General features: G+C 48.4%; 2 protein-coding genes across 12 annotated transcripts in view; one reads left to right on the top strand and one right to left on the bottom strand.

Moving 5' to 3' along the window:
* FAM110A (family with sequence similarity 110 member A) overlaps positions 1-5,645 on the top strand; it is a 30,281-nt gene extending 24,636 nt beyond the window's left edge. For 6 of the 8 annotated variants that reach the window (XM_083744620.1, XM_083744627.1, XM_083744625.1 and 3 more), the window contains one exon: positions 1,763-5,645. In XM_083744620.1, the coding sequence (XP_083600746.1) occupies positions 1,918-3,009 (1,092 nt within the window). In that variant the 5' untranslated portion in view covers positions 1,763-1,917 and the 3' untranslated portion in view covers positions 3,010-5,645. Of the gene's footprint in view, positions 1-1,233; positions 1,266-1,762 lie in introns of all 8 variants that reach the window. The other 2 variants (XM_083744623.1, XM_083744621.1) reach the window with 1 other exon arrangement.
* ANGPT4 (angiopoietin 4) overlaps positions 1-26,900 on the bottom strand; it is a 313,202-nt gene that overhangs the window by 228,639 nt on the left and 57,663 nt on the right. The gene's annotated exons all lie outside the window — the stretch shown is intronic.

Here is a 26,900-nt window from a genome sequence, read left to right as displayed (position 1 = left end):
TGAATAAGACCTTTCACCCATGTAGCTCAGTATTGTCCACACTGGCCGGCAGCAGCCCTCCAGGACCAGGGTCTCTCCTAGACCTCCCTGGAGATGTCTGGGATTTTGGACTGCGAGGATCTGTCTGGCCACTGCAAGAACAGGATCCTGGGCTTTCGGTGGCCCTCTGGCCTCTTCCTGTAGCCGTGCATGTCTTGTGTACTTAGTAGGGAGCATGCCATCGCTGCGTGAGGGACTGGGAAATGCTGCCCCACTCCCCACGTGGGGTGTTATTTATCCCGTTAACGGAGAAATCTGAGGGCTCCCTTGGACAAAAAACAAGGACACCAGCCAGGAATACCAGAGCAAAACAGCAGCCAGTAGGCTTGGTCTTTATCGAAGACTGTTGCGAGAGGATTCCCACCTGCCACAAGGTGGAACAAGATGGAAGCCCCCACCAAAAGAGAACCCAAACTTTTATTAGCTGTTAATCCCCATGTTACACCCCCCCCAAACTACATCACTCATACATCCCAATTACATCATGAAAGGGGAGGTCTGGTGGCCGTAATCTGAGCATCCTGGACCCTGCCCCATGGTTCTCCTTGCCCTCCACCAAACACCCATCAAGTGTAACAAAAGAGATATTTACATTTCCCTGTTTCCCAGCCAAGTTAATCACACCCTTTTGTCTTCATCTGGGCTTGTTATTTCTGGAATGGCTACCTGTCTGGCACTCGGGTATCAGGATGCCAGGAATTATCACTCAGGCAGAGGGGCTGCTGAGTAGCTGAGCTCACATGTCTATATGAATTTCTGAAGTTTTCCCAGTGAGCCAGTGCATAGAGACATTTATCAGCGAACTGTTACATCTGGTATCGTGCAGCAAAGGCTCTTTGAATAGATAGGAAGAAACTGCGATGAAGTGTTTTGTGGGGACAAATCACAAAAGTCACAAAAGCGATTGTGCTGATTTTGGTAGTGTGCTGCATGTGCATGATATCTGCTGGAGAGGCAATCCCCCCAACCTATACATAAATTCCTGCAAAATCCCCCCTCCTCTCCCCTGTGGAAAAGCTGCGGCTGATCATCTGTTCCTTCATCTGGTCTTTGGGGAGAACCTTGCTCTGCGTGATGTACTGGGAGGTTGGCAGATAATACCTACGCGAATCTAGTAACATTTGAAAGGGAGCAGGGCTTTATCTTTGAATGATGACGCTGTCTTCCTCCGCTTGTTCTTCCTCTCTCTTAAAGCTGTCGGATCCTAGTATGTGGAAAGAGCACAGGTGATGTTGGGAAGGGGGGAGGCAGGAGGAAATGGGAGGAGGAGGGTAGGGAATAATAATAATAGCCAAGTGGGGGCTGGAGCTGGCAGGAGGTCCAGACGGGAACTGCTTTTCTTTCTCCAGGGCTATTTTCATTCAATGAGTTCGCCTCCCTCCTCCCTCCCTTTCCCCAGGCTCCTCCTGATAGGCTGAGGCCCCCATTTGAAGTGCCTCTCTCCTCCCCGATTGGCCAGCGGCGGCAGCCCAGTCTGAAAGCAGTGGGCGGTCCCTTGCCTTGAAATAGGCTGCTCAGTGCTCAGCTCCCTCTGCCCAGCGCCAGCTCCTGCCTTTGTCTGCCGGGTGCTGTTTGTCTGAGGGGCCGACAGCACAGAAATCCCGGCTCTGGAGCAGCGACAGCAGCACTCGAGCTGTGCCAGGAGGGGTGGAAAAGACCTGCAGGGTCAAGGAAGCCCACCAGGTCCCAGCCACTGATTTTGCCCTCTTTTCCTTCTCCGCAGCAAAGTGTCAGGCCAGCAGCAGACTCCTGTTGATCGAGAGCGGGGAGGCAAGCCGGAGCGGCGTTTTTCCAGGGTGGGCTGCCCTCTGTGGCATGTGACAACCCCTTCCCCGCCACGGGACACGGCAGCGGTCTAGAAGCATTGCGGTGAGTGCCATGCCGGTGGAGACCCTCCAAGCCAGCCACGCCATGAAAGGCGTCCCAGCCGCTGCCCCCTTCACCTCGGCCATGCCATTCCGAATCCTAAACAAGGGCCCAGAGTACTTCCGTCGGCCGGCGGCCGGCGCTGCTGCCAAGAAGCCCAGTGCGGTGGAGAGGCTGGAAGCGGACAAGGCCAAGTATGTCAAGAGCCAGCAGGTGGCCAGCACGAGACAGGAGCCGGTGAGGGCTCTGTTCCTCAAGCAGCCCCTCTTCACCCCAGGGGTGCGCCGGGTGATGCTCACCCCCAGCCGGAAGACCCCGCAAGGAGGACGCCGGGCGGAAGCGCGTGGGGCCGCCAAGACCTCCCTGAACCTTGAGATCCTCAACAACCTGATCAACTTCTGCGATAGCCCGTTGTCGTTCCCCAAGCCGGAGAAGAGCCCCGCAGAGCACAAGTGGGGGGCAGGGGGCCAGGGCTGGAGCCCCGGGAGCCTCCCGGATACCCCAAGGAAGAAGGGCCACCCGGCGGAAGGCATGAGCAAGCTGTCCCAAAGCTCGGCCTCCTCCAAGCCGCCCAGCACGGTTGCCGTGCGCAGGGTGGACGTCCGGCCGTGCGGGGCCTTGAGGGCGAGGGTCGTCCCCAGCATCCAGCTGACGCCGGTCCCCTCCTCCCCCGCGCAGGCCAAGATCCTGTCCGCCGGGCCCCTGAGCTCCCCCAGCCCCCGCGGCGAGCTGCGGACAGACAGCGCCAGGCGCCAGACCTTGCTGCACCGCTCCAAATCGGACCTGAGTGACCGGTACTCCCGGGCGACGGCGGACCTTGAGCGCTTCTTCAACTACTGTGGCCTGGACCCAGAGGACATGGGGGACGTGGAGGTGGAGCGCTTCACCCGGGCCAGTTCGGACATTGTGTCCGTCAAGTTCCACAGCGTCAGCACGGCCAGCTCGGAGGGGACCCGCTCTCGCCGCAGCGCCGTCACCTTGGAGGAGAGGCAGGCCGAGCGCATACCTTACGGCATCTCCATCATCGAGCGCAACGCCCGGGTCATCAAGTGGCTGTATGGACTACGGCAAGCCAGAGAGTCCCAAAAGGTATCCAACGTATAGCGGTACTTTGGCGGGCTCCAACAGGAAGCGAGGAAAACAAACAAACAAACTTTCCCCACCCCACCGTTTGTTTCAGTGTGTGTTTTTGATATTTACTGTTGGAGGGGAAATGTTGGCAACTGTTGCATGGGTTTTGTGCGTGTTCCTTTTGAGAAATGTCTGGTCTGCCTTGGGGCAGCGGGGTGGTTCTGATGAGGCTTCCCATAATTTAAATCCCTGCAGAAAATCCACCTGGGGAAGACAAGTATCTGGGCTCCTTCTGAATCTCCAAAAAGTCCAAAAGGAAGAGAGTTCATTAGAACGTCTTTTCCAGGAGTGAGAAGCCCAGAGCAAGCAGGTTGCTAAATTCTTGCCAAGTCCTGTAAGGGATGCATAAGGATGGAGCCCCCTGAATATGTGGCCATTGTTACAACAGGAGGAAGCAACCCATTGGAGGAGGGATTTGCGAACTTCCAGGTGTTGCTGGACTCCAACTCCCATCCACACTGACCATTGGCCACGTTTGGTGGTGCTGGTGCCCTGGAAATATAGGGGTCCATTACTGGTAGGTCCTGTGCTACCAAGTGCAATCAATTCTTAAGCCAGACATTGCTGTTTTAATTCCCAAGGTCTTGGTCGCACCCGTTTGTGTGCTAAGCCTTGGGAATCTGTGCAGCACAGAGCAGACAGGGATAAGCTTTTGCAGAAGCAACAATGGGATTGTTAACAATGGAAATCTTAACGGCTGAGAGGGCTGTAAAAAAAACAAAAAACTCCACCGGGTCTATTGTGAGAGAGGCAGAAGAATGCAAGCTGTTTCTGCAGGCGCCCAGGAAATACCTGCTTGGGCCTGCAAGCCCAGGAAATAAGCACCCATTGACCTGTGGTGGCATTTTGCCCTGGAAGTCCCCCCCCCCAAGACCCAAACTGGGCAATCCAGTAGAGTCTGGTCCCATGGTGTCCAAAACAAAGGAGAGTGAATGATGGGGTGCTGATAGCATCCTTGAGGATGTAGCAACTGCTTTTGCAAACCTTTGGTAATGTGGAGGTGTCTTCCAAGTTTGGGGGGGTCTGTGTTGTTAGGAAGGTGTGTGGACCTCTCCCCCCAGCCTTTAGGGAAAACCCCTTGTTTCTAACAGCTTGTGCTTCAGGGCACATGGCGCCAAGTCTTCCATCAAACAACCGCCGCCCATGATGCAACCTCCACGTCCATATCCTATTGTTTCTGATGCTTGCCAAGCAAGAGCTCTCTGCCGGGGTGGAAGAATGTGGAATAAACTGGCTGTCATCAGCCACCAGGTTTCCCAAAAATCCTGAGCCTAATTTTCGCCATCCTAAACCTTTGCGGAGGTGGCTTGGGTCATACACGCCTTCTTAAAACCCCTTTTAAAGAAAGATAATTGAGAAATTCATTTGGTGATTAAACCAGACCGTGGACCCCTCTGAATTGTTTGCAGAAAACAAAGGGTCCCTTTCTCTCCAGGCTCTCCTGGGAGAAAATTTTCTCTCCCAGTCACCAACTGAGCAATAAAGGGACATTGGAGGGGGGCATGGACTGAATCACCCCATGTTTTGGGTGGATCACTGTCCTGCCTGTTCCTTGAAGGATGCAGCTGGCTAACGCACAGCTCTTTTGACTCTGTTCCAACACTACGAACCGTTTGCAGGTGTGCTTCCACCTGCCTGGTTTTTGTGCACCTATTCTCCTCCGAAGGCTTGAGCTCAAAGCGGATAATAGCTCTCCTCTGCTTCCACCCCCTTTCCGCAACTGGATGTTGTTTTACGTGTGATTATCTCACCTCTTCTCCAATATGAATGGGGGGCTGCGAACTCCCCTTTGGAGAGGTGAGCCGAAGAACGACTGGGAAAGTGTTGGGATCCACAGTTTCTGGTAGGGTGGTATTTGCCCCCCACCCAATTGTCTCGAGTCTTGCTCAGCCATAGGATTTCCTGTTAGGAAGGGGAGTCAATTCTGGTGCTCATCACTTTGGCTAGAGTGGGTCTGCTGTCTAATAAAGAGTAGCTGCCGTGTCCCGTAAAGGTGGTACACAGGGAGCAGAAGAAGGCTGGAGGGAATTGGGTGAAGACATCCAGACTGAAAAATAAATCAAGCAATTCTTTCTGTCCAGAACCTGACGCAGAAAATAGCCATCAGTAGTGGATTTATACCAGGCAAACCTGCCGCTCTCCTGATGTTCCCAGGACTACAACCCCTATCATTCTTCCCCAGTAGCCATGCTGGCTGGAGCTGATGGGATTTGTAGTCCAGCAATACCTTGATAGCCACAGGTCCCTTGTCTCTGGTGGATACAGATCTGTAACAGTCCGGCAGGAACAGAATTTGGCCATTATGTTTAGCAATGCAGCCACCCGCCTTTAGTCACCTTTCCCAACTTTGGCTATGTTTTTATTGTGTGTGTGTGTGTGTTTGTGTATGAGTGCAACTCCTTCTCTTTGTATTTCGAAACTCTGAGCCTGTTTGCATTGAAGTTGCCCAAACTTGTTATTTATATAATGTTTCTTTGTATTTGTTCTTTCCAAGTTTGTATATTATTTTGTGCCCACGGTTGTGAAGTTTAGCTAGCAAGGGAAAGGCGGGGGAGAAAAACAAAACCCCCTGTCAACTTATTTGTATTAAAGTCTTGTTCTTTAAAGAATGGTCTGCTGCCTCTATCTCTTTCTCTCTTCCCGTCGGATAGACACACCCGGCTGAACGCATGTAACCTCAGCAGGAAAAGGGTATATTGGAACGGACTTGTCGGGGAAGGATGCTTTTGTGTTTAAAAATAAGCTCTTTGCAGGAGGGAGGGGGGCGGTTCTGGAGCCAGCCTGCACAGCTGGGATTGAAATCTGTACAGAAAATGAGTGAATGGATAGTATTTGGAGAGACGACAACTCTCTGATGCCACCTCTACTGAGGAAAAAAGCAAAAATCCTTTGGCCTCCTTCCCTACATTATGGAGGGGTGCAAGCCTGACTGTTCACCTTTGTACATCCATCACTGCGAGCCTCTAGGCCTCCTGCTGTTGATATACTATGCTTCTTAAGAATGCAAGAAGAGATTGCAGGATCAGGCCAATGGCCCATCTAGTCCAGAATCCTGTTCTCACAGTGGTCAGCCAGAAACCCACAAGAGCCCCTCTCCTCTCCTGTAAAGGTAAAGGGGTCAAGGGACCCCTGACCATTAGGTCCAGTCGTGGCCGACTCTGGGGTTGCGGTGCTCATCTTGCTTTATTGGCCGAGGGAGCCGGTGTACAGCTTCCAGGTCATGTGGCCAGCATGACTAAGCCACTTCTGGCGAACCAGAGCAGCGCATGGAAACACCGTTTACCTTCCCGCCAGAGTGGTACCTATTTATCTACTTGCACTTTGATGTGCTTTCGAACTGCTAGGTTGGCAGGAGCAGGGACCGAGCAACGGGAGCTCACCCCGTCGCGGGGATTCGAACCACCAACCTTCTGATTGGCAAGCGCTGTGGTTTAACCCACAGTGCCACCCGCAACCCTCTCCTCTCCTATAGTTTCCAGCAACTGATATTCAAAAACATTGCTACCTCCAGCAGTAGAGGCAAAGCTATTGCACTGGCTCCCGGTGGAGTATCGGGTCAGATTTAAGGTGCTGGTTTTGACCTTTAAAGCCCTTTGTGGCTTAGGGCCCTCGTACTTACGGGACCGCCTCTCCTGGTATGCCCTGCAGAGGACCTTAAGGTCCATGAATAATCGTAGCTTAGAGGCCCTAAAGAAGTCACACTATCCTCCACCAGGGCCAGGGCCTTCTCAGTGATGGCTCCAAACTGGTGGAATGCTCTGTCCCAGGAGACCAGGGCCCTGCAGGATTTAACTTCTTTCCGCATGGCCTGTAAGACAGAGCTATTCTGCCTGGCTTTCAACTTGAACTTAGCCTGATCTTTTATTCCCGTTCCTTCCCTCCCCCTCCCCTTTTTGTGAAGATTACCCGCTCTGGGATCCCACAGCTATTTCTCCCCTGGTCTCCTCGCTGGACCAAATAGGACTAATTTAGCCAGCTAGCCCTGGTGATCATCTAATGTTTATTGGATGGATTTTCCCCCTAAATTGATTTTTGAATTCTGAATATATTGTTATTCACGTTTTATACTTTATTTTATGCTGTTTTTTGTTGCATCAATTAAATGTTTTAAATTTGTTGTTAGCCACTCTGGGCCTGGTTTTCTGAACCGGGAAGGGCGGGGTATAAATAAAAATTTATTACTATTATTATTTTCCATGAATTTGCCGAACCCTCTTTCAAAATAATCCAAATTGGTGGCCTTCACTGCAAGTTTTCCCAAAAAGCACAATGGCCCAAAGAAATTGGTGCTAGCGCCATTGCCCCAATTTTGCTGTGTTAATTCACATTATGAATCAAAATGCATAGCGACTCTTGCTGTGTTAGAATCATAGACTTGCAGAGCTAGAAGGGACCCAAAGGTCATCTAGTCCAACCCCCTGCAATGCACTAACAAATTTGTTAACTAACAAACCTGATGGCACAGGACATGATATTTCGATATTTCATTATTATTTTGACACCTTTTCTTCTCTGCTCTCAAAAAATATGAATTACAACCTGCCTTTCAGTGCCCGTTGCCCATCCAAGGCGAATTAATTCAAAGCAATAATAGCAATGAATAAAATAGCCATCAAATCCATTAATTTAGAAGAAAAATTTAAAAAATAAAATAAGTTAAAGGATGTTTATGAAGCGGCTGTGCATATTTCCCTAGGAAGGGAGTTCCAAAGATATGGATCCACAACTGAAAAAGCCCCTGCCTTTGGGTATATGCCATTTATGACACTGAGACACAGAACAGGTCCTCGGATGCTAATCTTAAAGTTCAGGCAGGCTTATACAGGTAATTAATAATAATAATAATAATAATATATTTATACCAGCTTCCAACAGAATATTAAAATACAATAACCTATTAAACATTAAAAGCTTCCCTGAACAGGGAAGGTGATCCTTCAGATAACCGGATCTCAAAAATCATCCGGGGATTTAAAAGTTAAAACCAGCACCATATTGGGGGGGGGGGTTGCTATTAAGAAAATCTCAACAGTTAATAACACAAAACAATTTGAAAACCTATTCCCCACATGGCTTGACCAACACCAGCAGTCATTTGCCTTACCTTTCTGCTGCCCGCTTGCATTTTTTTTATAACATCTAGCCTGTTGAAAAAGACTTCTGCGGAACTCCAAAGCTGGCATACTATTTCATGACTTGTTGGTTGGCCAAATTAAGTGCCTTGTTGTTCCTTGCTATCTCTCTGCGTGATCCAGTGAAAGTTAAAGAATGAAATGATAGGCAAAGGGTAAAGTGACCCCTGACCATTAGGTCCAGTCGTGGCCGACTCTGGGGTTGCGGCGCTCATCTCGCTTTATTGGCCGAGGGAGCCGGCGTACAGCTTCCAGGTCATGTGGCCAGCATGACTAAGCCGCTTCTGGCAAATCAGAGCAGCGCACGGAAACGTCGTTTACTTTCCCACCAGAGCGGTACCTATTTATCTACTTGCACTGGTGTGCTTTCGAACTGCTAGGATGGCAGGAGCTGGGACCGAGCAACGGGAGCTCACCCCGTCGCGGGGATTCGAACCACTGACCTTCTGATCGGCAAGCCCTAGGCTCTGTGGTTTAACCCACAGCGCCACCCGCGTCCCTGTGGACCACGTCCCTGTGAAATGATAAACTCCCCCAAATCCAGGACAGGACATAGTGCGGCAAGGAAAAAGGGATGTCTCCTTTGTTCATACAGTCCTTTAGCTGTGATTCTTGCATACAGGGGGGTTGGAATAGATGGCCCATTGGAGTCCCTTCTGACTACACTTCTGTGGTTCGGTTGGGAAACGCTTCTGTCCCAAGAGCTGAGCTTATAGGGGAGACCAAAATACGCCTCCTACGAAATCTGCTAAGTGCGCATTAAAAACAGCAAAGCCTGTTTTGCCCTCTGCCTAATCCTTTCTGTGCCAGCCTGCCGCCGTGCCCCCGTTTGAAATTTCAGCCGCGGGCCTCTGGCAGAAACCCGCTTTTGGGGAAAGAGAAATGTTTTCCCTGGCTCGCTGTTGCTCGAGAGGCATTAGCGGGAAAGGTCAGGCTGTGAGAAGCGGCCCTTATGATCTCATTTCTGAGAATGGACCCGGAGGGAGCGCAGAGAGGGAGGGAAAGAGAGAGGTGAGGGCAAAAACGCCACCGGACAATCTGAGATCAGGAGTGGTGGCCAGAGGGCCTGCAGAAATTGATCTGCACCTCCACAACTGATAGGGGCTGCAGTGTCCACAGGGGTGGCGGCAGAACCCCCCAAATTCCCAGCTTTCGTTTAAAAACAAAGAATAAAACAGAGCCAGGCTTTTGTGGTAGTGTTTTTGCAGCGTTTCTCAAACTTGGATCTCCAGCGACTGTTGGACTACAACTCCCATCATCCACAACCATGGGCCATGCTAGCTAGGGATGATGGGAGTTGTAGTCCGGCAACAGCTGGAGACTCAGGTTGGGGAAAAAAACACTGGATTAGAGTGTCAGTTTAGGACCTGGGAGACTAGAGTTCACTTCTCTACACGGCCATGAAGCTGATGGGAGTTGTAGTCCAAAACATCTCCAAGGCGCTCAAGGTGGCAGGCGTGGTTCTCCTCCTACCCATTTTATACTTACAATGAGGGAGGTGAGGCTTAGAGTGAGCAGCTGGCCAGTGGCCGACCAGTGAGCTTCATGGCTAAGTTGGGATTTTTTAAAAAAAAATATATATTGATACTTATTCAAAAATGTACAAATATGATGCTCATTGCAAAGCATATTTTTATATTACACCACTTAATCTAGTTAAGAACAAAGGAAAAAGGGAAAGAGATGGAAAGACAGAGAAAACAAAAGAAGAGGAGGAGAGAGAAGAGATTAAAGAAAGATAAAAGGACTTCCGGTTCTCTGTCCTGCAGCTAAATACAGTATCCAACTCATTAAAACCCAACCATTCTATCTCTTGTGAAACCAGTATTTTTTCAATCTTCAAATACCAAAATTGCAGGTTTTCTCATTCATGAAAAAGGCCCATGGGAATTTTCCCATCCTGATTCAATGTCAATAATGATTTTTTCTCTATTTAAGCATGTTCACTTTGCCATCTCAACCGAGCCCAACAGCTTTTCACCAGACATTCCTCCATAGTGGGTATCTTTCCACCATGGCTCAGTCGGAATTTGAACCCCCAGCCCAATCTTCTAACCACTACACCACACTAACCTTTGGAGGAGTGCTTGCAGGGACTTGGCTTGTGAGTCAGAGCTGCGTGGGAGCTCCGCAACACAGCTTAGCACCCTCCCGAGACCTCGCCCTGCGTTGTAACCCAGCCCTGAAATTTTGCTCTTCTCCTCTGCCCCTGCCTGGCCCAGCAATCTGCGTCCCCTGAGCTCCTCCGTAAAGGTTGGCTCAGCTCGCTGACCACTTGCCAAGAATGACTTGGCCGTGGTTGCAAAGGCAGCCGAGGGAAATCCTGTATTAATGCACTCAGGGCATATTTGGAGCTAGAAACACATTAGCGCTTCCTGCAGCCTCGCTTTCCCTCTCCCCCCTCCATCCTCAGAGAAGTGCTGCACAAGTCCCATCTATGCAACAGCTGGCCAGGAAGCGATACACACACACACACACACACACACACACACACACACACACACTGTGATTTCACTGAGTACATTGTCTGCCAATCTCTTACCAAGCCAAATCTGAGGTGTTGGTACGAACATACAGCCCGGGTGGGTGGGTTCCTTGAGAGACCACCTCGTTCCTTAAATGTAATTAATCAGTCCATCAATTACGTCCCAGATAGGGACTCGAGGCAGCTTGAACAAAGTAAAAGCATGCCGATAAAAATACAAAAAAAGCTAACGACGTATAAAAGGGAAGGGTTTACCCCAGAGTGTAAAAACCCCAGAGTGGCTGGGGCAACCCAGTCAGATGAGAGGGGTACAAATAATAATAATAATAATAATAATAATAATAATAATAATAATAATGGATCAGAACAATGTAAAAAAAACAAATCTATTAAAATACAGAGTGTAAAACAGCACTATTTGAAGCCCTTTCCTGAAAAAGAGAGTTCCCAAAGGCCCATTGGTGGAAGGAAAAGGAGGGAGCCAGTTTGGCTTCTCCAGGGAGGGAGTCCCAGAGTCTGGGAGCAGCCACCGAGAAGGCCCTTTTCTGCATCCCCACCAAGTGTGCCAGTGGTGGGACCGAGAGAAGGGTCTCCCCTGAAGATCTCAGAGCCCAGGCAATTTGTATAAACCCAGGACTAACTGCGTTCTGCAGGAGATTGCCTCCTAAAGTCTCAAACTTTTCAGAAGCCCACTGCGTATTAACTTGGAGCCGAGCTTTTAGAGGTTGTCCTGGTTCTGTGGAATACCATCCCTGTGAGATATGACAGGACAGGCACCTATTTATCCGCACTCTGGAAATAACTGAAGACACTTTTGTTTCAACAAGCTTTTCCAGCTTTTTGGTCCCTGTTCTTAAACCTATCGCCACCTGTTTCTTGTCCCGTTTTTGAAACCATTTCCCCCCCTCCTCCCCAAAATCAGAGGAACAGTGCCTGTACATTTTGATTGATTGATTGATTGATTGATTGGATTTCCCTCCCACCCTTGTCTCCAAGGACCTCAGTGTGATGTACATGGTTCTCTCCATTCATTTAATCAAAACAACAATCCTGCGAGGTAGACTAGGTGGAGAGACAGTGACTTGCCCCAGGTCAGTTGGTGAGCATCATGGCCGAGTGGAGATTCGAACCCCAGTCTCCCAGGTCCTAGCCGAACGCGCTGACCACTACACCACATTTCCCCTCTCCTCCAAAACTTTGCAGAGGGAAGCTGGCAATTGACACCACCAGCCCCTGGACTGACAGGCAGGTGAGGCTGGTTGAGAGCAGGCTGAGATTGACAGGCCAGCGCTCCACTTGCCCTGATGGGACTCGCTTTCAACCTTGCTAGAAATTATAATGAACACAAAGCAAGGTTTTGCTCCATCCGCCCTGGGGGGCAAATCCCAGAGTTCTCCCAATCCTTTCTTTGCTTTTAGAAACTCAGGAATCAAGAGATGGATGGAAGAGTGAAATCTGTGCACCCCAAAGAGGCAACTCTACTGCTACTACTACTACTACTACTACTAATTTATTATTTATACCCTGCCCATCTGGCTGGGTTTCCCCAGCCACTCTGGGTGGCTTCCAACTGAATATTAAAATACAATAGTCTATTAAACATTAAAAGCTTCCCTAAACAGGGCTGCCTTCAGATGTCTTCTGGTAGTTGTTTTTCTCTTTGACATCTGGTGGGAGGGTGTTCCACAGGGCAGGTGCCACTACCGAGAAGGCCCTCTGCCTGATTCCCTGTAACTTGGCTTCTCACAGCAAGGGAACCGCCAGAAGGCCCTTGGAGCTGGACCTCAGTGTCCGGGCAGAACGATGGGGGTGGAGACGCTCCTTCAGGTATACTGGGCCGAGGCCGTCTAGGGCTTTAAATGTCAGCACCAACACTTTGAATTGTGCTCTTTGAATTGTACTTAGGATTGATCCCCAATATTTGCAGCCGAAGTTGGCTCAGAGAATGCGTTGGGCTGGGAGGGGAGGTTTGAATGAGGCTTGCTGCTCTTTGCTCCTGTTAGCAGCGAGCCAGAAGGGGCAGGCTGGAACAAGAGGCAAGTCCAGGCCGTGAGCTTCAAGATAGCAAAGCAAGCTGCAACGGAGTCATTGCCCTGCAACTGATCCACTTCAGGTGAGCAGCTGCCTCCGTCCTACGCATCCTTAGCAGAATGAGCTCTGCCCCCTCCAGTTGCCAAGCAGATTGGTGCCAGCAGGGAGCTTTGGAAAGCAAGGGCCAGGCCTCATCGTAAGGGCCAGTTCCCCCTCCCCTCTCTCCATCACTTGCTGCTCGGACTGTAAGGAGGCAGCATTCGCTGCAAGCAGAGCTGTTTCTGTGCAGCTGCAGTTTCGGAATCTGCTAAAACCTTCATTGTTTGTCCCCCTATCCCCTATCAAGTACCCTTCAAGTGTCCCAATTTATCCAGGATTGGCACTGGTCCCAATCCCAGATGCCCTGCTTTGGCTCGCATGCTCTGGCCGTGCCAGAGTTTGGTTCCAGAAGACAGGTGTTGGCTCACACCAGAGCACAGGACCAAAGAGCGGAAGGAAGACGTCCCTTGGCCCTGCACATTACCGCTCTTCTTTCCCGCTGTGTCACGGCACTTCTAGATGAAAGTACTGTATTTTTCTGTGTATAAGACTATATTTCCCCCCAAATTTTTAAAGTTTCAAATTGGGGGTCGTTGTCTCCATCCCCATCTTGTCCCGCTATGTACTAGTTGTGGCTACATCCTCATCCCCATTGTCCTGCCAGGTCATGACAGGTAAGCACCTGGAACCCCTGGAATCCTGCAATGCTCAGAGATTGAGGTGCCACACAACAATATGTTTTTACCTTCTCTCCTGGGCTGAATAGAGTGGCTGGTCTACCGGTATGGTGGCAGTGTATCACTGGTCTAGGAGCAAGGTAAGCATTGCGCTGCTCGTTAAGCATCTTTCCTTCATGCTATAATATGTTGTACAGTGGTACCTCTGTACAACATGTAAGGTTCAGGAAAAGGGCAGCCCAAGCATTTCATTCATTCATTCATGGCTTTTAAAAAGGTAAAGGACCCCTGACAGTTAAGTCCAGTCGCAGACGACTCTGGGGTTGCGGCGCTCATCTCGCTTTACTGGCTGAGGGAGCCAAAATTTGTCCACAGTTTTTTCCGGGTCATGTGGCCAGCATGACTAAGCCGATTCTGGCAAACCAGAGCAGTGCACAGAAACACCCATTACCTTCCCACCGGAGCAGTACCTACCATATTTTTTGCTCTATAAGACTCATTTCCCCCCTCCTTAAAAATAAGGGAAATGTGTGTGCGTCTTATGGAGCGAATGCAGGCTGTGCAGCTATCCCAGAAGCTAGAACAGCAAGAGGGATTGCTGCTTTCACTGCGCAGCGATCCCTCTTGCTGTTCTGGCTTCTGAGATTCAGAATATTTTTTTCCTTGTTTTCCTCCTCCAAAAACTAGGTGCGTCTTGTGGTCTGGTGCATCTTATAGAGCGAAAAATACTGTATTTATCTGCTTGCACTTTTTTTAAAAAAATAATATTTATTGAAGTTTCCAGAAAAATCCAAAATATAAAAGAAAAAAAAAGAAAAAAGAAAAAAAAGAAAAAAAGACATTTGCATTTAGGCCTTACTTTCATTGACATCTTTCCAGGACTTCCCCACCCCACCCCCTTTTGTATTCCATTTCCATTAAATTAGTTCCACAAGTTTTTACCCCAAATTTTAAGCTTATTATCATTATTATCATTAACCCAATTTTCAATTTAATTCATCTTATATGACCGCTTTCCCTTTATATACCATCCTTCAACTTAAAAATATTTTTTTCCCCTAAGATCGACCCTGTTCCCTTCCACGAATTCCCTTCTTTAATACACAGAACAGAATGAAATAACAAAATAAAGAACAGAATAAAATTTTACACCCTTTGGATTCCGAATTTCCCTCCCCCCTTTCCCGGTTTCGATCCCCAATGTCCATTAATCTATCTGCAGTCCGCCTGGAGACCCCACACCATGTCCAAATCTCAGTCAGCTCCACTTTGCCGTCTTTTTGTTAGTCTTTGCCGTCTTTTTGATAATCTTTAGTTTCAAACACCCAGTCATTGGAAAAACTCTATCTCAAGAAGGTCCATTTTTTCTTTCATCCAGATCTCTATATTTAAGAGTAAAACTCAAATTTTGTTTCTTAATCCTTTTAAATCTGAATGTCCCAAATGCTCCCACTTCCAGCTTTGTCCACTTCTTGTTGATCTCTTTCCTCACTTTCCTCAGGTTTCTTTTCCTGTTCCGCTGCAAAAACATTCTAATTCCAAAAACTTCTAGTTCCTCTACAGAGGCTTTATTTGTTCAGGAACAAAAACTTGCGTCAAGTCCCTTCTGTTCTTCAATAGATATATCTATTGTCTCCTTTAGTGTAGAGACCTCTGTAGACAAAATAATGTTTCATTTTTGCAGCTTTCCCAGGAGATAAGAAGTCCTATTCAAATCCATGAGTATTTTTCCACTTGCAACAATTCTTGTAGTGTCCCAAAGTCCCCTCTAGAGGGATTATGGTAACTTAGTTTCCTTCCAGATCACACCCAAAAGTCAAACTAACTTATTGTCCCTTGTTTTCAACAATTTATATCCACATTGTAACGAATCTAACCGGCAAAGTCCTAGTAACAAAGTTCTCTTTTTATTCTCCAACTTTGACAGCTACTTTGACAGCTGTCAAAATCTTTGTATCTCCTCACCAGGCTCTCTCACGGATCTCTCCCGGTTCCCGGGGGGGTTGCACTTTAGCTCAAACAATCCACTTTTCTCCTCCAGCACAATCTTGTAATTTTCCATCGTGAAATTAATAACTTTTATCAATAAAAAAACAGACCCTTCTCTCGATCTTAGTTGTCAGATCCTTGCTTTAAATCCTCTACAACAGGGGGGAGACGGACTTCCTCTTTGCATCTCCCCCGCTCGTTCCGAATTTAAAAAATTAATTCCTTTTAGATCCAATTTCCCAATTACTCACGGGTTGTTGTTTTTAGTCCAAATTTTTCAATGGAAGAAGTCAGCGCTCTCCGTCGAATGGCATGTGGCTTCGCTCGGCAGGGGAAGCGGAGGACTCATAGCACCACGCCACCCCCCATCCCCCGCTCCGTAGCCTTTAAGGCTCTTTCGCGGGTCGGGAGCAGAACGGTGCCCACCGAGTCACCAGGTCCATGGGCATCTGCGCCCATGGCTTTTGAGGGTCCGCGCGTCGCCGGCGCGGCGGGACCCAGCCCCTGCCGAGCAGGCTCCCTCCGGAGCTTGGAGGGAGTCCGCCATTCGGCGATGGCGCCAACCCGGAAGTCATCTGCTTGCACTTTTTGGCGTGCTTTCGAACTGCTTGGTTGGCAAGGGGTGGGACCGAGCAATGGGAGCTCACCCCGTCGCAGGGATTTGAACCGCCAACCTTTCAATTGGCAAGTCCTAGGCTCTGTGGTTTAGACCACAGCGCCACCCGCATCCCTTTTCATGGCTTTTACATCCCACCTTTTCCTACCAAAGAGCTCAACATGGCAGACATCATTCTCCACCTCCCCGTTTTATTGTCACAACGACAACCCAGTGAGGTAGGTTAGACTGAGAGAGAGTGACCGGTCCCCTAGGTCACCAAGCTGGGGTAGTGAACTGATGTGGCCAAGGCAGGCTGAAGTATCTCTTACGCACAAAATTGCCTGACACCAAGTCTTAATCTGTCCACCTTCCTTAGCCATGCGGAATCTCTATCAGACCGAAGGGCCACATTTATTTTTAAGGGAATTTCCAGGGGCCGCATGCCAGCGGAAGGCTAGAGGAAAGAGCAGGCAAAGCAAAAAATGTGTTTTGTGCCGTGACGTCACACACCTCTGTCCTCTGTCCAGGCAAGCCAGAGGCATTCTCAGAGTTCAAGGATGCAACAATGGGGACTAGTCACTTGATGTTTCTGTTTGATCCCTTCTCTCTTTTTTTGTATATTTTTTAAATTAGTTTTTCAACATATCATTTTCAACAATAATTAAAAGTTTTACATCTTATACAATTTTTTTTTTACTTCCATCAATCACATCTGAATATTTTCCAATCTAATTACTTAATTAACATTTCTTATCTTCACTATTACATTTCAATCTCATAACTAATATCTCTCTTCTTTGCAATATTTCATATATTTCTCCTTACAAAACTTCTTGTAGTCCTGCTAGCGTTTTGTTTTGCTCTTCAAATAATTCGTATATTTCTTCCAATCTTCTGTAAATCTCTGGTCCCGCAGGTTTTGAATCCTTCCTGTCATTTTGTCCAATTCTGCGTAGTCCATTAATTTTGTCCAGTTCGATCCCTTCTCTGTCGTCAAGACTGTCCAGGAATTCAGACTCATCTTCCCAACTATGGGGTGGAAACATGGTGTCACTGGCGAAGACTGTCAGATAGCCTAAGAATGTTTATCCTTTATCCACGCTCTTTCTAGGACAATGTTTGCAGATGACTTTGTTCTTTCAAAGCGCTGATTGCACGAGGCCACATCATAAACCCAAACAACGTAATTAGCCTTCCTGGCACGCGGCAAGAAGACGTCCAGAAACCACGTCATGCGACCAGTTCAAAACATGTTGCGTTGGGAAGAATGAGCTCTTGCCTCTGGCCATGGGAGGAAAGGGTGTTGACGGATGCCCATCACTCTCCCTTTCCCTTTGAAGTCTCCTCTTACCGTAACTTGGGGACTTTAAAAACAGGTTCTCCTTCCTTCCTGTGATCACTTAAGAGCTCCTGAGGAGGCGGGAAGAGGAGCCTGTGGGTTCTGCGAAGCTGAGATCAGAGATACCCGTTGCAAAACCCAGCCGGTCTGGGTGCAAAGTCCTTCTACAGCAGGGGATTGCAGGATCGTATCATGTAACCCTCACCCACCCGTAGAGCTGATAGCGGTTTGATGTGTGTCTCTGTGTGAATTTGGCTGAGCAAATGGGATGGAAGGAAAGGGTTAAAAACACACACACACACACACACACCCAGTGTCACAATCCCCCCAATACTCAGAGAGGGAGTTTTTGAGGGTTTTTTTAAAAAAACACAAAAAATCATGGATCTTGCACTTTTTATACCCTCCAAATTCAGGGAGGACAGGACTAAGAGAAAGATATATATAAATCTGTTAGTTTTGGTTTCTCTCTCTTTTAATTTTCAATCCTAACACCATTTTCTTAAATCTTAAATTCAGCCTTGAACTATTTTCTAAGTTCTCAGAAAAAGTAACCTGCATTTTATTCTCTTAACAAACAACCAGAACTCAACAGAGCTCAGTTCTGGCACCTCTCAGGTAGGCGCCATTGCTATTCTAAGAAAACAAGGGAGGCATTCATAGTGAACTCCAGCATCTCTTTTTCTAGAAAAATAGCGCTGATAATAGCTCTTCTGGATCAGCCCAGTGGCTCATCTCATCCAGAATCCTGTTCTCACAGTGGCCAACCAAAAGCCTGTGGGAAACCTACCTATTTGTGTGTGGTTTTGCCCAATATTTTTTCTCCCGCTTGGACTACTGCAATGCGCTCTACGTGGGGCTACCTTTGAAGGTGACCCGGAAACTGCAATTAATCCAGAATGCGGCAGCTAGACTGGTGACTGGGAGTGGCCGCTGGGACCACATAACACCAGTCCTGAAAGACCTACATTGGCTCCCAGTATGTTTCTGAGCACAATTCAAAGTGTTGGTGCTGACCTTGAAAGCCCTAAACGGCCTCGGTCCAGTATACCTGAAGGAGCGTCTCCACCCCCATCATTCACTAAGGTCCAGCTCCGAGGGCCTTCTGGCAGTTCCCTCCCTGCGAGAAGCCAAGTTACAGGGAACCAGATAGAGGGCCTTCTCGGTAGTGGCACCCGCCCTGTGGAACGCCCTCCCACCAGATGTCAACAAAATAAACAACTATCTGACTTTTAGAAGACATCTGAAGGCAGCTCTGTTTAGGGAAGTTTTTAATGTTTAATATTTTGTCACATTATTATTATTCTGTTGGGAGCCACCCAGAGTGGCTGAGGAAACCCAGCCAGATAGGCGGGGTATAAATAATGAATTATTATTATTATTATTATTATTATTATTATTATTATTATTAGATGGAGGGGCTGTCAGCATTAACACCCCGACAAATCTCGCTTCTCCATTAGATCCAGCACAGAGCAAAAAGGCCTTTGTGCCTCCAACTTCTTGCCTGTTTCCAGCTCAGGTCTCACACATACACTGGGTCTTGTCTTCCACCTAGCACCTAGGTGAGTTGGGTGGAAGAAATGCCCACCCATTCACCTGTTACAACACCTCAGCTTCAGAATCTGTCCTTCCAGTGAGCACTCAGGGCTGATTTCCTTCAGAATGGAGAGGTTTGATCTTCTTGCAGTCCATGGGACTCTCATACAGAACAACATACAGAACAACAAAATTGAAAAATCTACATAAGACATTCAAAACCCAACAAGCCTGCTATCCCAGCTATCCCAACCTGGTTAGCCCCCTAAAAACTCTGATGCCCCATTTTTAAATTCAATATACTCCCATACAGACTCCTTACAATGCGTTTAAAACCAGAATCACATTTGGGTAGAAACTTCCAAGAATTGGAAGTGACCCAGGGCATCATCTAGACTGACCCCACCAAAACCACAACAGTTTGTTAACTTGCCCTCCACTCCACGGTTGGCACTGTAAGGAGCTCTGGGTACGAACCCTGCCTCATATTGTCAAATCCTGTCCTGACTCCCACCCCACTGACCAGAGAGTGCAGACATTCCTGTTTGACCCCCTGTGACTCCCCAGATGCTGTTGAGGGATGGAAAATTCTTCCCAGACTTCCTCGGAGATCAGCTTACTGCTGGGTTGGAGCCTAAGGATCAATGGGTCTAATTTTAGCAAGAAGCCACGATCTCTGCTGGATACAAATATCTACTTTCTTCATTTAAAAACACACCCACTCTCCAAGGCCCATCGACTCAAAAGCATCCGATGCATCTCCTTGTCTGCAAGACAGACAAAGGAATCTGGGCGTTTGGTGTGCTGATTTAAAATTTACTAAGTCGGCAGAGGCTTGTCTGCATTGATTGGGAACAATCAGAATGCTCTTCTGCACACAACTCATAGATAAACTATGGAAGCGGAAAGCTTGGCCCCGGCAGGAGCAAATAAAAAGTAGTTAACTTATGGAACTTACTGCCACAAGATTTGTTGAGGACAGCTGCTAACTTGGAATATGTGGGTTGTTTTTTTTTTTTTGAAGGACTAAACAAATTCATTGAAGTTCGTGTTTTTTGATTTGAAGTTGGCATTCTGCAATAGCCAATGAATGTGATGACACCTCTGAAATGTTGGACACTCAGTTTCAGTTTAAGGCTCAGGAGCAGGCTGGACCAGATCTTCTGATCAATAGCCAATCTCATCGCCTCCGGAGGAGACTGAACGCTGGACAGCAAAAACAAAATTCCTCACCGCACCCCGCCAGGCCGACTGCACAGAACTCCCCGGCTGTGGGACGGCAGCTTGCACCCTAGATCACTTTCCCTCGCACCTGTTGGCATCTCAGAGATTGGGTTTCGGAGTAAGGAATGAGGACAGAGGCCCTTCTCTCCCCTGCCATCAGGAATCCTTCATTTCCTGGGGCCTAGATGGTTGCAGGCGATTTCTTTCACAGGGAATTTTTCAGAGTTTATTTGTGTGCTACGGGCCTGGGGAAAACCCCTCTAGAGGAATGCAGTTTTGCGTAATTATTATTTAAAGTCCAGTTTTGCAGGTTGACCTGGAAGCTCATAACTCAGCCACCAACTTTTTGGAGGACCCTGAGACAAGTCAGGCAGTTTTCCTCATCTGTAAAATGGGCGTGTTAACCCACTACAATTGCTCTGCGTTGTCCTTCTGCTGACCGCAGCCTCTGTCTTGCCTTGTTGGTATTTTACACTGTGTCCTTTTGGTTCTTTGTTTGATTTATTGCATATAAACCAAACCTCTTGTCCTTTCTGATCTGAAGAAGCCTCCGTGTGAATAATAATAATAATAATAATAATAATAATAATAATAATAATAATATATTACTTATACCCCACCTCCCAACAGAATATTAAAAACATGTTGTTGTTGTTTAGTCGTTTAGTCGTGTCCAACTCTTCGTGACCCCATGGACCAGAGCACGCCAGGCACTCCTGTCTTCCACTGTCTCCCGCAGTTTGGTCAAACTCATGTTAGTAGCTTCGAAGACACTATCCAACCATCTCGTCCTCTGTCGTCCCCTTCTCCTTGTGCCCTCCATCTTTCCCAGCATCAGGGTCTTTTCCAGGGAGTCTTCTCTTCTCATGAGGTGGCCAAAGTATTGGAGCCTCAGCTTCAGGATCTGTCCTTCCAGTGAGCACTCAGGGCTGATTTCCTTCAGAATCGAGAGGTTTGATCTTCTTGCAGTCCATGGGACTCTCAAGCGTCTCCTCCAGCACCATAATTCAAAAGCATCAATTCTTCGGCGATCAGCCTTCTTTATGGTCCAGCTCTCACTTCCATACATCACTACTGGGAAAACCATAGCTTTTACTATACGGACCTTTGTTGGCAAGGTGATGTCTCTACTTTTTAAAACATGATAAAACACCTGTCCCTCAACAGGGCTGCCTTCAGATGTCTTCTAAAAGTCTGATTGTTGTTTATTTCCTTGACATATGATGGGAGAGCATTCCACGGGGCAGGTGCCACCACCAAGAAGACCCTCTGCCTGGATCCCTGTAACCTCACTTCTCGCAGGGAGGGAACCGCCAGAACCGCCAGAAGGCCCTCGGAGCTGGACCTCAGTGTCTGGGCTGAACGATGGGGGTGGATATCTCGTGATATGTCCCAGGCCAGTAGGGAGATGATTTACAAAGCAAAAGAAAGGACACTGATGGACACCCTTCAGTCTCATGGGACTGAAATCAGCCGTGATTCCTGCATTGGAAGGAGTTGGACTATAAAATAATAATAATAATAAATTTATTTATACCCTGCCCTTCCTAGTTCGAAAACCAGGCTCAGGGCGGCTAACAACAAATTTAAAACACTTAATTGTAAAAGCAGCATAAAATACAGTATAAAAACATGAATAACAATAAAATTCAAAATTCAGAAATCAATTTAGGGGAAATAAGCAGGGCTAGCTGGCTGCATTGGTCCTACTTGGGCCAGCGAGGCGTCCAGGGGAGAATTAGCTGCGGGGTCTCAGGGTGGGTCATCTTCATAAAAGGGAAGAGAAGGGAAATAAAAGATCAGGCTGAATTCAAATTAAAGGCCAGGCGGAATAGCTCTGTCTTACAGGCCCTGGGGAAGGAGGTTAAATCCTGCAAGGCCCTGGTCTCCTGGGACAGAGCATTCCACCAGGTCAGAGCCATCACTGAAAAGGCCCTGGCCCTGGTGGAGGGTAGTCTGACTTCCTTAGGGCCCGGGACCTCTAAACTATGGGCCCCTTCCAAGTCTACGATTCTACCTCAAAACCGAAGACAAGTGCATCGAAAAGGGAAAGGAAAGGCTTTCACCACACCCACAAGAATTCTGATTAAATTTTCTCTCTCATAGAATAGAATCATAGAGTTGGAAGAGACCACAAGGGCCATCGAGTCCAAGCAGGAAACACCATCAGAGCACTCCTGACATATGGTTGTCAAGCCTCTGCTTAAAGACCTCCAAAGAAGGAGACTCCATCCACCACACTCCTTGGCAGCAAATTCCACTGTTGAACAGCTCTTACTGTCAGGAAGTTCTTCCTAATGTTTAGGTGGAATCTTTTCTTGTAGTTTGGATCCATTGCTCCGTGTCCGCTTCTCTGGAGCAGCAGAAAACAACCTTTCTCCCTCCTCTATGTGACATCCTTTTATATATCTGAACATGGCTATCATATCACCCCTTAACCTCCTCTTCTCCAGGCTAAACATGCCCGGCTCCCTTAGCCGTTCCTCATAAGGCATCGTTTCCAGGCCTTTGACCATTTTGGTTGCCCTCCTCTGGACAGGTTCCAGTTTGCCAGTGTCCTTCTTGAACTGTGGAACCCAGAACTGGACACAGTACTCCAGGTGAGGTCTGACCAGAGCAGAATACAGTGGCACTATTACTTCCCTTGATCTAGATGCTATACTCCTATTGATGCAGCCCAGAATTGCATTGGCTTTTTTAGCTGCCGCGTCACACTGTTGGCTCATGTCAAGTTTGTGGTCATCCAAGACTCCTAGATCCTTTTCACATGTACTGCTCTCAAGCCAGGTGTCACCCACCTTGTATTTGTGCCTCTCATTTTTTTTGCCCAAGTGCAATACTTTAAAGCATCTCTTCTGATGCTTTTTAAAATGCCATTTCTGTTTTCCTTAATTGGTGGCAAATGGTGAAAATAAAACGCAGAATGCCTGTCTGATGCAGCAGTTGTCCTGACGTCGCTGAGGAGTGGGAAGGAAGGAAGACCAGAACTGTGCCACACAGAAGGACAAGCGCCAAAGGAGGAGGTGGTCCCTGGGACAAGAGTAGGATTCTGGCAGCCAAGCTGTGAGTCACTCAGCTTTGCAGCCGTCCTCTGAGCTCCTGACTCACGGATCATCCTGCCACCCTGCCTTATTTTGGGAGAGGCAGGAGAGAGAGAGAGGTGCCACCCACAAAGCAACCCTGAGTCAGAATTCCACCCTACACCCCCCCCCCCCATATCCATGGGATCTCTTGAGGGGCAACTTTCCATCTTCCATATTATGTGTTTAAAAGGTACATTTAATAGTATAGATGCTTCAGGTTGCGTTTTTCGGGTTACGGATGCGCTGAAACCCGGAAGTACCGGAATGGGTTACATCCGGGTTTCGGCGGCCGTGCATGCGCAGAAGCGCTAACTCGTATTTCGCGCATGCACAGAAGCGCTGAATCAGCGCGGTTCTGAGGGTTGCGAACGCTGTGGGTTGTGAATGTGCTTCCTGCACGGATCACGTTCGCAACCTGAGCGTCCATTGTAGTCATAATAACAACGCTAAACAGGTTCACACAATCTATGCTTAAAGCACGGAAGGAAAAAGCAGGAAAACAACGAGCCCCGCTGACTACCCCGGCCCATTGGCCACTATTTCAACAATATTATTATTATTACGGTAATTATTATTTATTTGGAAATAAACTAAATCACACACACACACACACACACACAATATTTTCTCTCCTGTTTCTCCCTCCTTCCTTTCCCCCCTTAGTCTCCCACTCCCATCCTTTAACGCCCCATGAGTAAATCCTGGATATATGGGTTTTAGCAGAGTAAATAACGCAGACCAAATCCAGAGCTGCAGGCATGGCCAAACGTGGCCCTCCAGCTGTTTTGGGACTACGGCTCCCATCATCCCTGACCACTGGTCCTGTTAGCTAGGTATGATGGGAGTTGTAGTCTCAAAACAGCTGGAGGGCTGAGTTTGGCCATGCCTGCCAAAGAGCAAAGAAGACCCTGAGGGAACTTTACAAGTAAACGGGTCAAGAAGAGTGTGTAATGTGAAGGGGGGGGGGGAGAGAAAGGGACTATGTCTTTCTTGGTCTGGTAGAAAGCAGGAAGACACTCAACAACACTTACAGGAGGTAAATTCCCTCAGAACTACACAGCCAGAGCCTATCATGAGTTACCTCAGCAAGGATCATGCTATTCTGATTGGTTGCTAGGGGTGACCTTCACCGCCCTCTTGGTTGGTTAGAATTAACCCTTAGGTTACTAATGGAATGATCTCTGTTGCTGCACTTCCAACAGAAACAGCTTTGGAAGGAAAGGAGGAGGGGAGAGACGCAAATTCCTCTTGGTTCCAGTTCCTCCTCCTCCTACAAGCTGCTTTGGAAGGAAGTAAACAAGAGAGGGGAGGGGAAAAAAGAAAGCATTTGTTACTTGAAAGAGCAGGCTAGACTACTATCTCTCAAGTAGGATGTGCTGGGCCCGGGGGTTAACCAGAGCAACGCGGTCCAGGTCCAGTCCCGAATCCAAGGTTTCCACAAGGAGTCAGTCTGATACGGTCAAGGCAGGACACGAGGCAGGAAACCAGGCTAGGTCTGGCACAGGGTCTCAGGCAGGTTCTAGCAAGCAGCAATGTTGCTCCCGCAACCTGGGGCGGGGTCCATCAGCCTTTTATCTCTGTCGGGGTAACAGCTGGTCCTGATCCCCCGGCGACTCACCTCCCTGTCTCACCTGAAGGCGAGCACTCCTCCTGCAAGTACTCAGGTCTCTCCTTCTCTCAGACCTAAGTCTCTGCAGCTCAGGAGACGTTGGTGGGTTACTAGACCCAGAGGCCGCCCAGCTCTCCTGACCCAACTGGTAGTGGAGCAGCTGTAAGTGATGGCCCAGCTGAAGGCAACGAGGGAATCCCTGCATCTGGAGTCAGGGCAGGCTCAGGCCCCTGACTTGGCCCAGCTGGTGTTTGTTTCATGGGAACCTGTGCAGGCTAGGACTCTTCAGGATCAGGCCCCAGATTTGGTCCAGATGCCGCCTGAGGCAAAGGATCAGGTGCAGACTGAGACTCCTCTGGTTCCGAGTCCAAGCCCGAGTCCCAGGCCATCACATAGGACCACTTTTGGAGACCTGCCCCACCTCGCTATACAAAAGGGCAAGCTGGAACATTTGCCTGCACAAATGTTCCTTGGTAAAAGCTCCTCTGCACACCTGACCCAGCAGGCTGGAGGGATGTGTCTCTGTTTACATGTGAGTAAGCCTCCCCCCCCCCCAGCTCACTAATCCAAGCTGCAAGGAGGTTAGATCATATGGCAGGAGATCCACTTCTGAATGAATCTCTCCCCACCCTGGTTTGTGGGTTGAAACAGCAGGCTGGGGTTTCCTGCTCATGGTAAAGAGAGTCATCTTCACATATCTCAAGGGCTGGCACATAGAAGATGGAGACAACTCCCCCCCCCCCCCCTGCTCTGGAGATTAGGGCTTGAACCAATGGATACAAGTTACAAGAAAAGAGATTCTGCCTGAAACATCAGGAAGAACTTTATGGCAGAAAGAGCTTCTTTGACAATGGAACAGTTTCCCTTGGGAGGTGGTAATAATAATAATAATAATAATAATAATAATAATAATAATAATAGTAATTTATACCCCGCCCATCTGGCTGGGTTTCCCCAGCCACTCTGGGTGGCTTCCAGCAAAATATTAAAATGCAATAATTCATCAAATATTCAAAATGTCCCTGAGCAGGGCTGCCTTCAGATGTCTTCTAAAAGTCAGAGAGTTGTTTATTTCCTTGACATCTGGTGGGAGGGCGTTCCACAGGGCGGGTGCCACTACCAAGAAGGCCTTCTGCCTGTTCTCTGTAACCTCACTTCTCGCAGGGAGGGAACCACCAGAAGACCCTTGGAGCTGGACCTCAGTGTCCAGGCTGGACAATGGGGGTGGAGACGGTCCTTCAGGTATACAGGACCTTCGGCCATTTAGGGCTTTCAAGGTCATCACCAACACTTGGAATTGTGCTCAGAAACGTACTGGGAGCCAATGTAGGTCTTTCAGGACGGGTGTTATGTGGTCTCAGCGGCCGCTCCCAGTCACCAGTCTAGCTGCCGCATTCTGGTGGACTCCATTTCAGCGAAGGTCTTTAAATTGCGACTTTATCCTGTACTAGTGATTCCTGCATCATAGCGGGTTGGACTAAATGACCACCAAAGGTCCCTTCCAACTCTGCAAGCCTATAATTCTGCAATGGGCCAAGGTTACCACCCTAGATGCCCGTGGAGGATACGAACCCTGATCTCCCAGGTTCTCCCAGGTTGGAGAGCCAGTGTGGTGTAGTGGTTAAGAGCGGTAGTCTCGTAATCTGGAGAACCGGGTTCGCGTCTCCGCTCCTCCACCTGCAGCTGCTGGGTGACCTTGGGCCAGTCACACTTCTTTGAAGTCTCTCAGCCCCACTCACCTCCCAGAGTGTTTGTTGTGGGGGAGGAAGGGAAAGGAGAATGTTAGCCGCTTTGAGACTCCTTAAAGGGAGTGAAAGGTGGGATATCAAATCCAAACTCTTCTTCTTCTTCTTCTTCTTCTTCTTCTTCTTCTTCTTCTTCTTCTTCTTCTTCTTCTTCTAGACCGGCACTCTAACCACTGCGCCACACTGCCTCTCAGAAATTCTCAGCGGAAAGAAACTAGTTGCAGGCAGACCTACAGACCCAACATTGGCCTCCCTCCGTCTCTTATCTTGGCATCCGGAGCCAGTCAGTTTTCCCTTTTCATCGCTTTGCAATCTCAAGTCAGCTGCGTGTTCTGAGCAGCGGGTGGAAAGTCGGGGGGGGGGGGGCGGCGGGT

The sequence above is a fragment of the Podarcis gaigeae genome (genome assembly GCF_964106915.1).
Source record: "Podarcis gaigeae genome assembly, chromosome: 6".
NCBI classification, from domain to species: Eukaryota; Metazoa; Chordata; class Lepidosauria; order Squamata; family Lacertidae; genus Podarcis; species Podarcis gaigeae.
The sequence above is the reverse complement of the archived record's forward strand: the minus strand, read 5'-3'. Positions and strand labels throughout refer to the sequence as shown.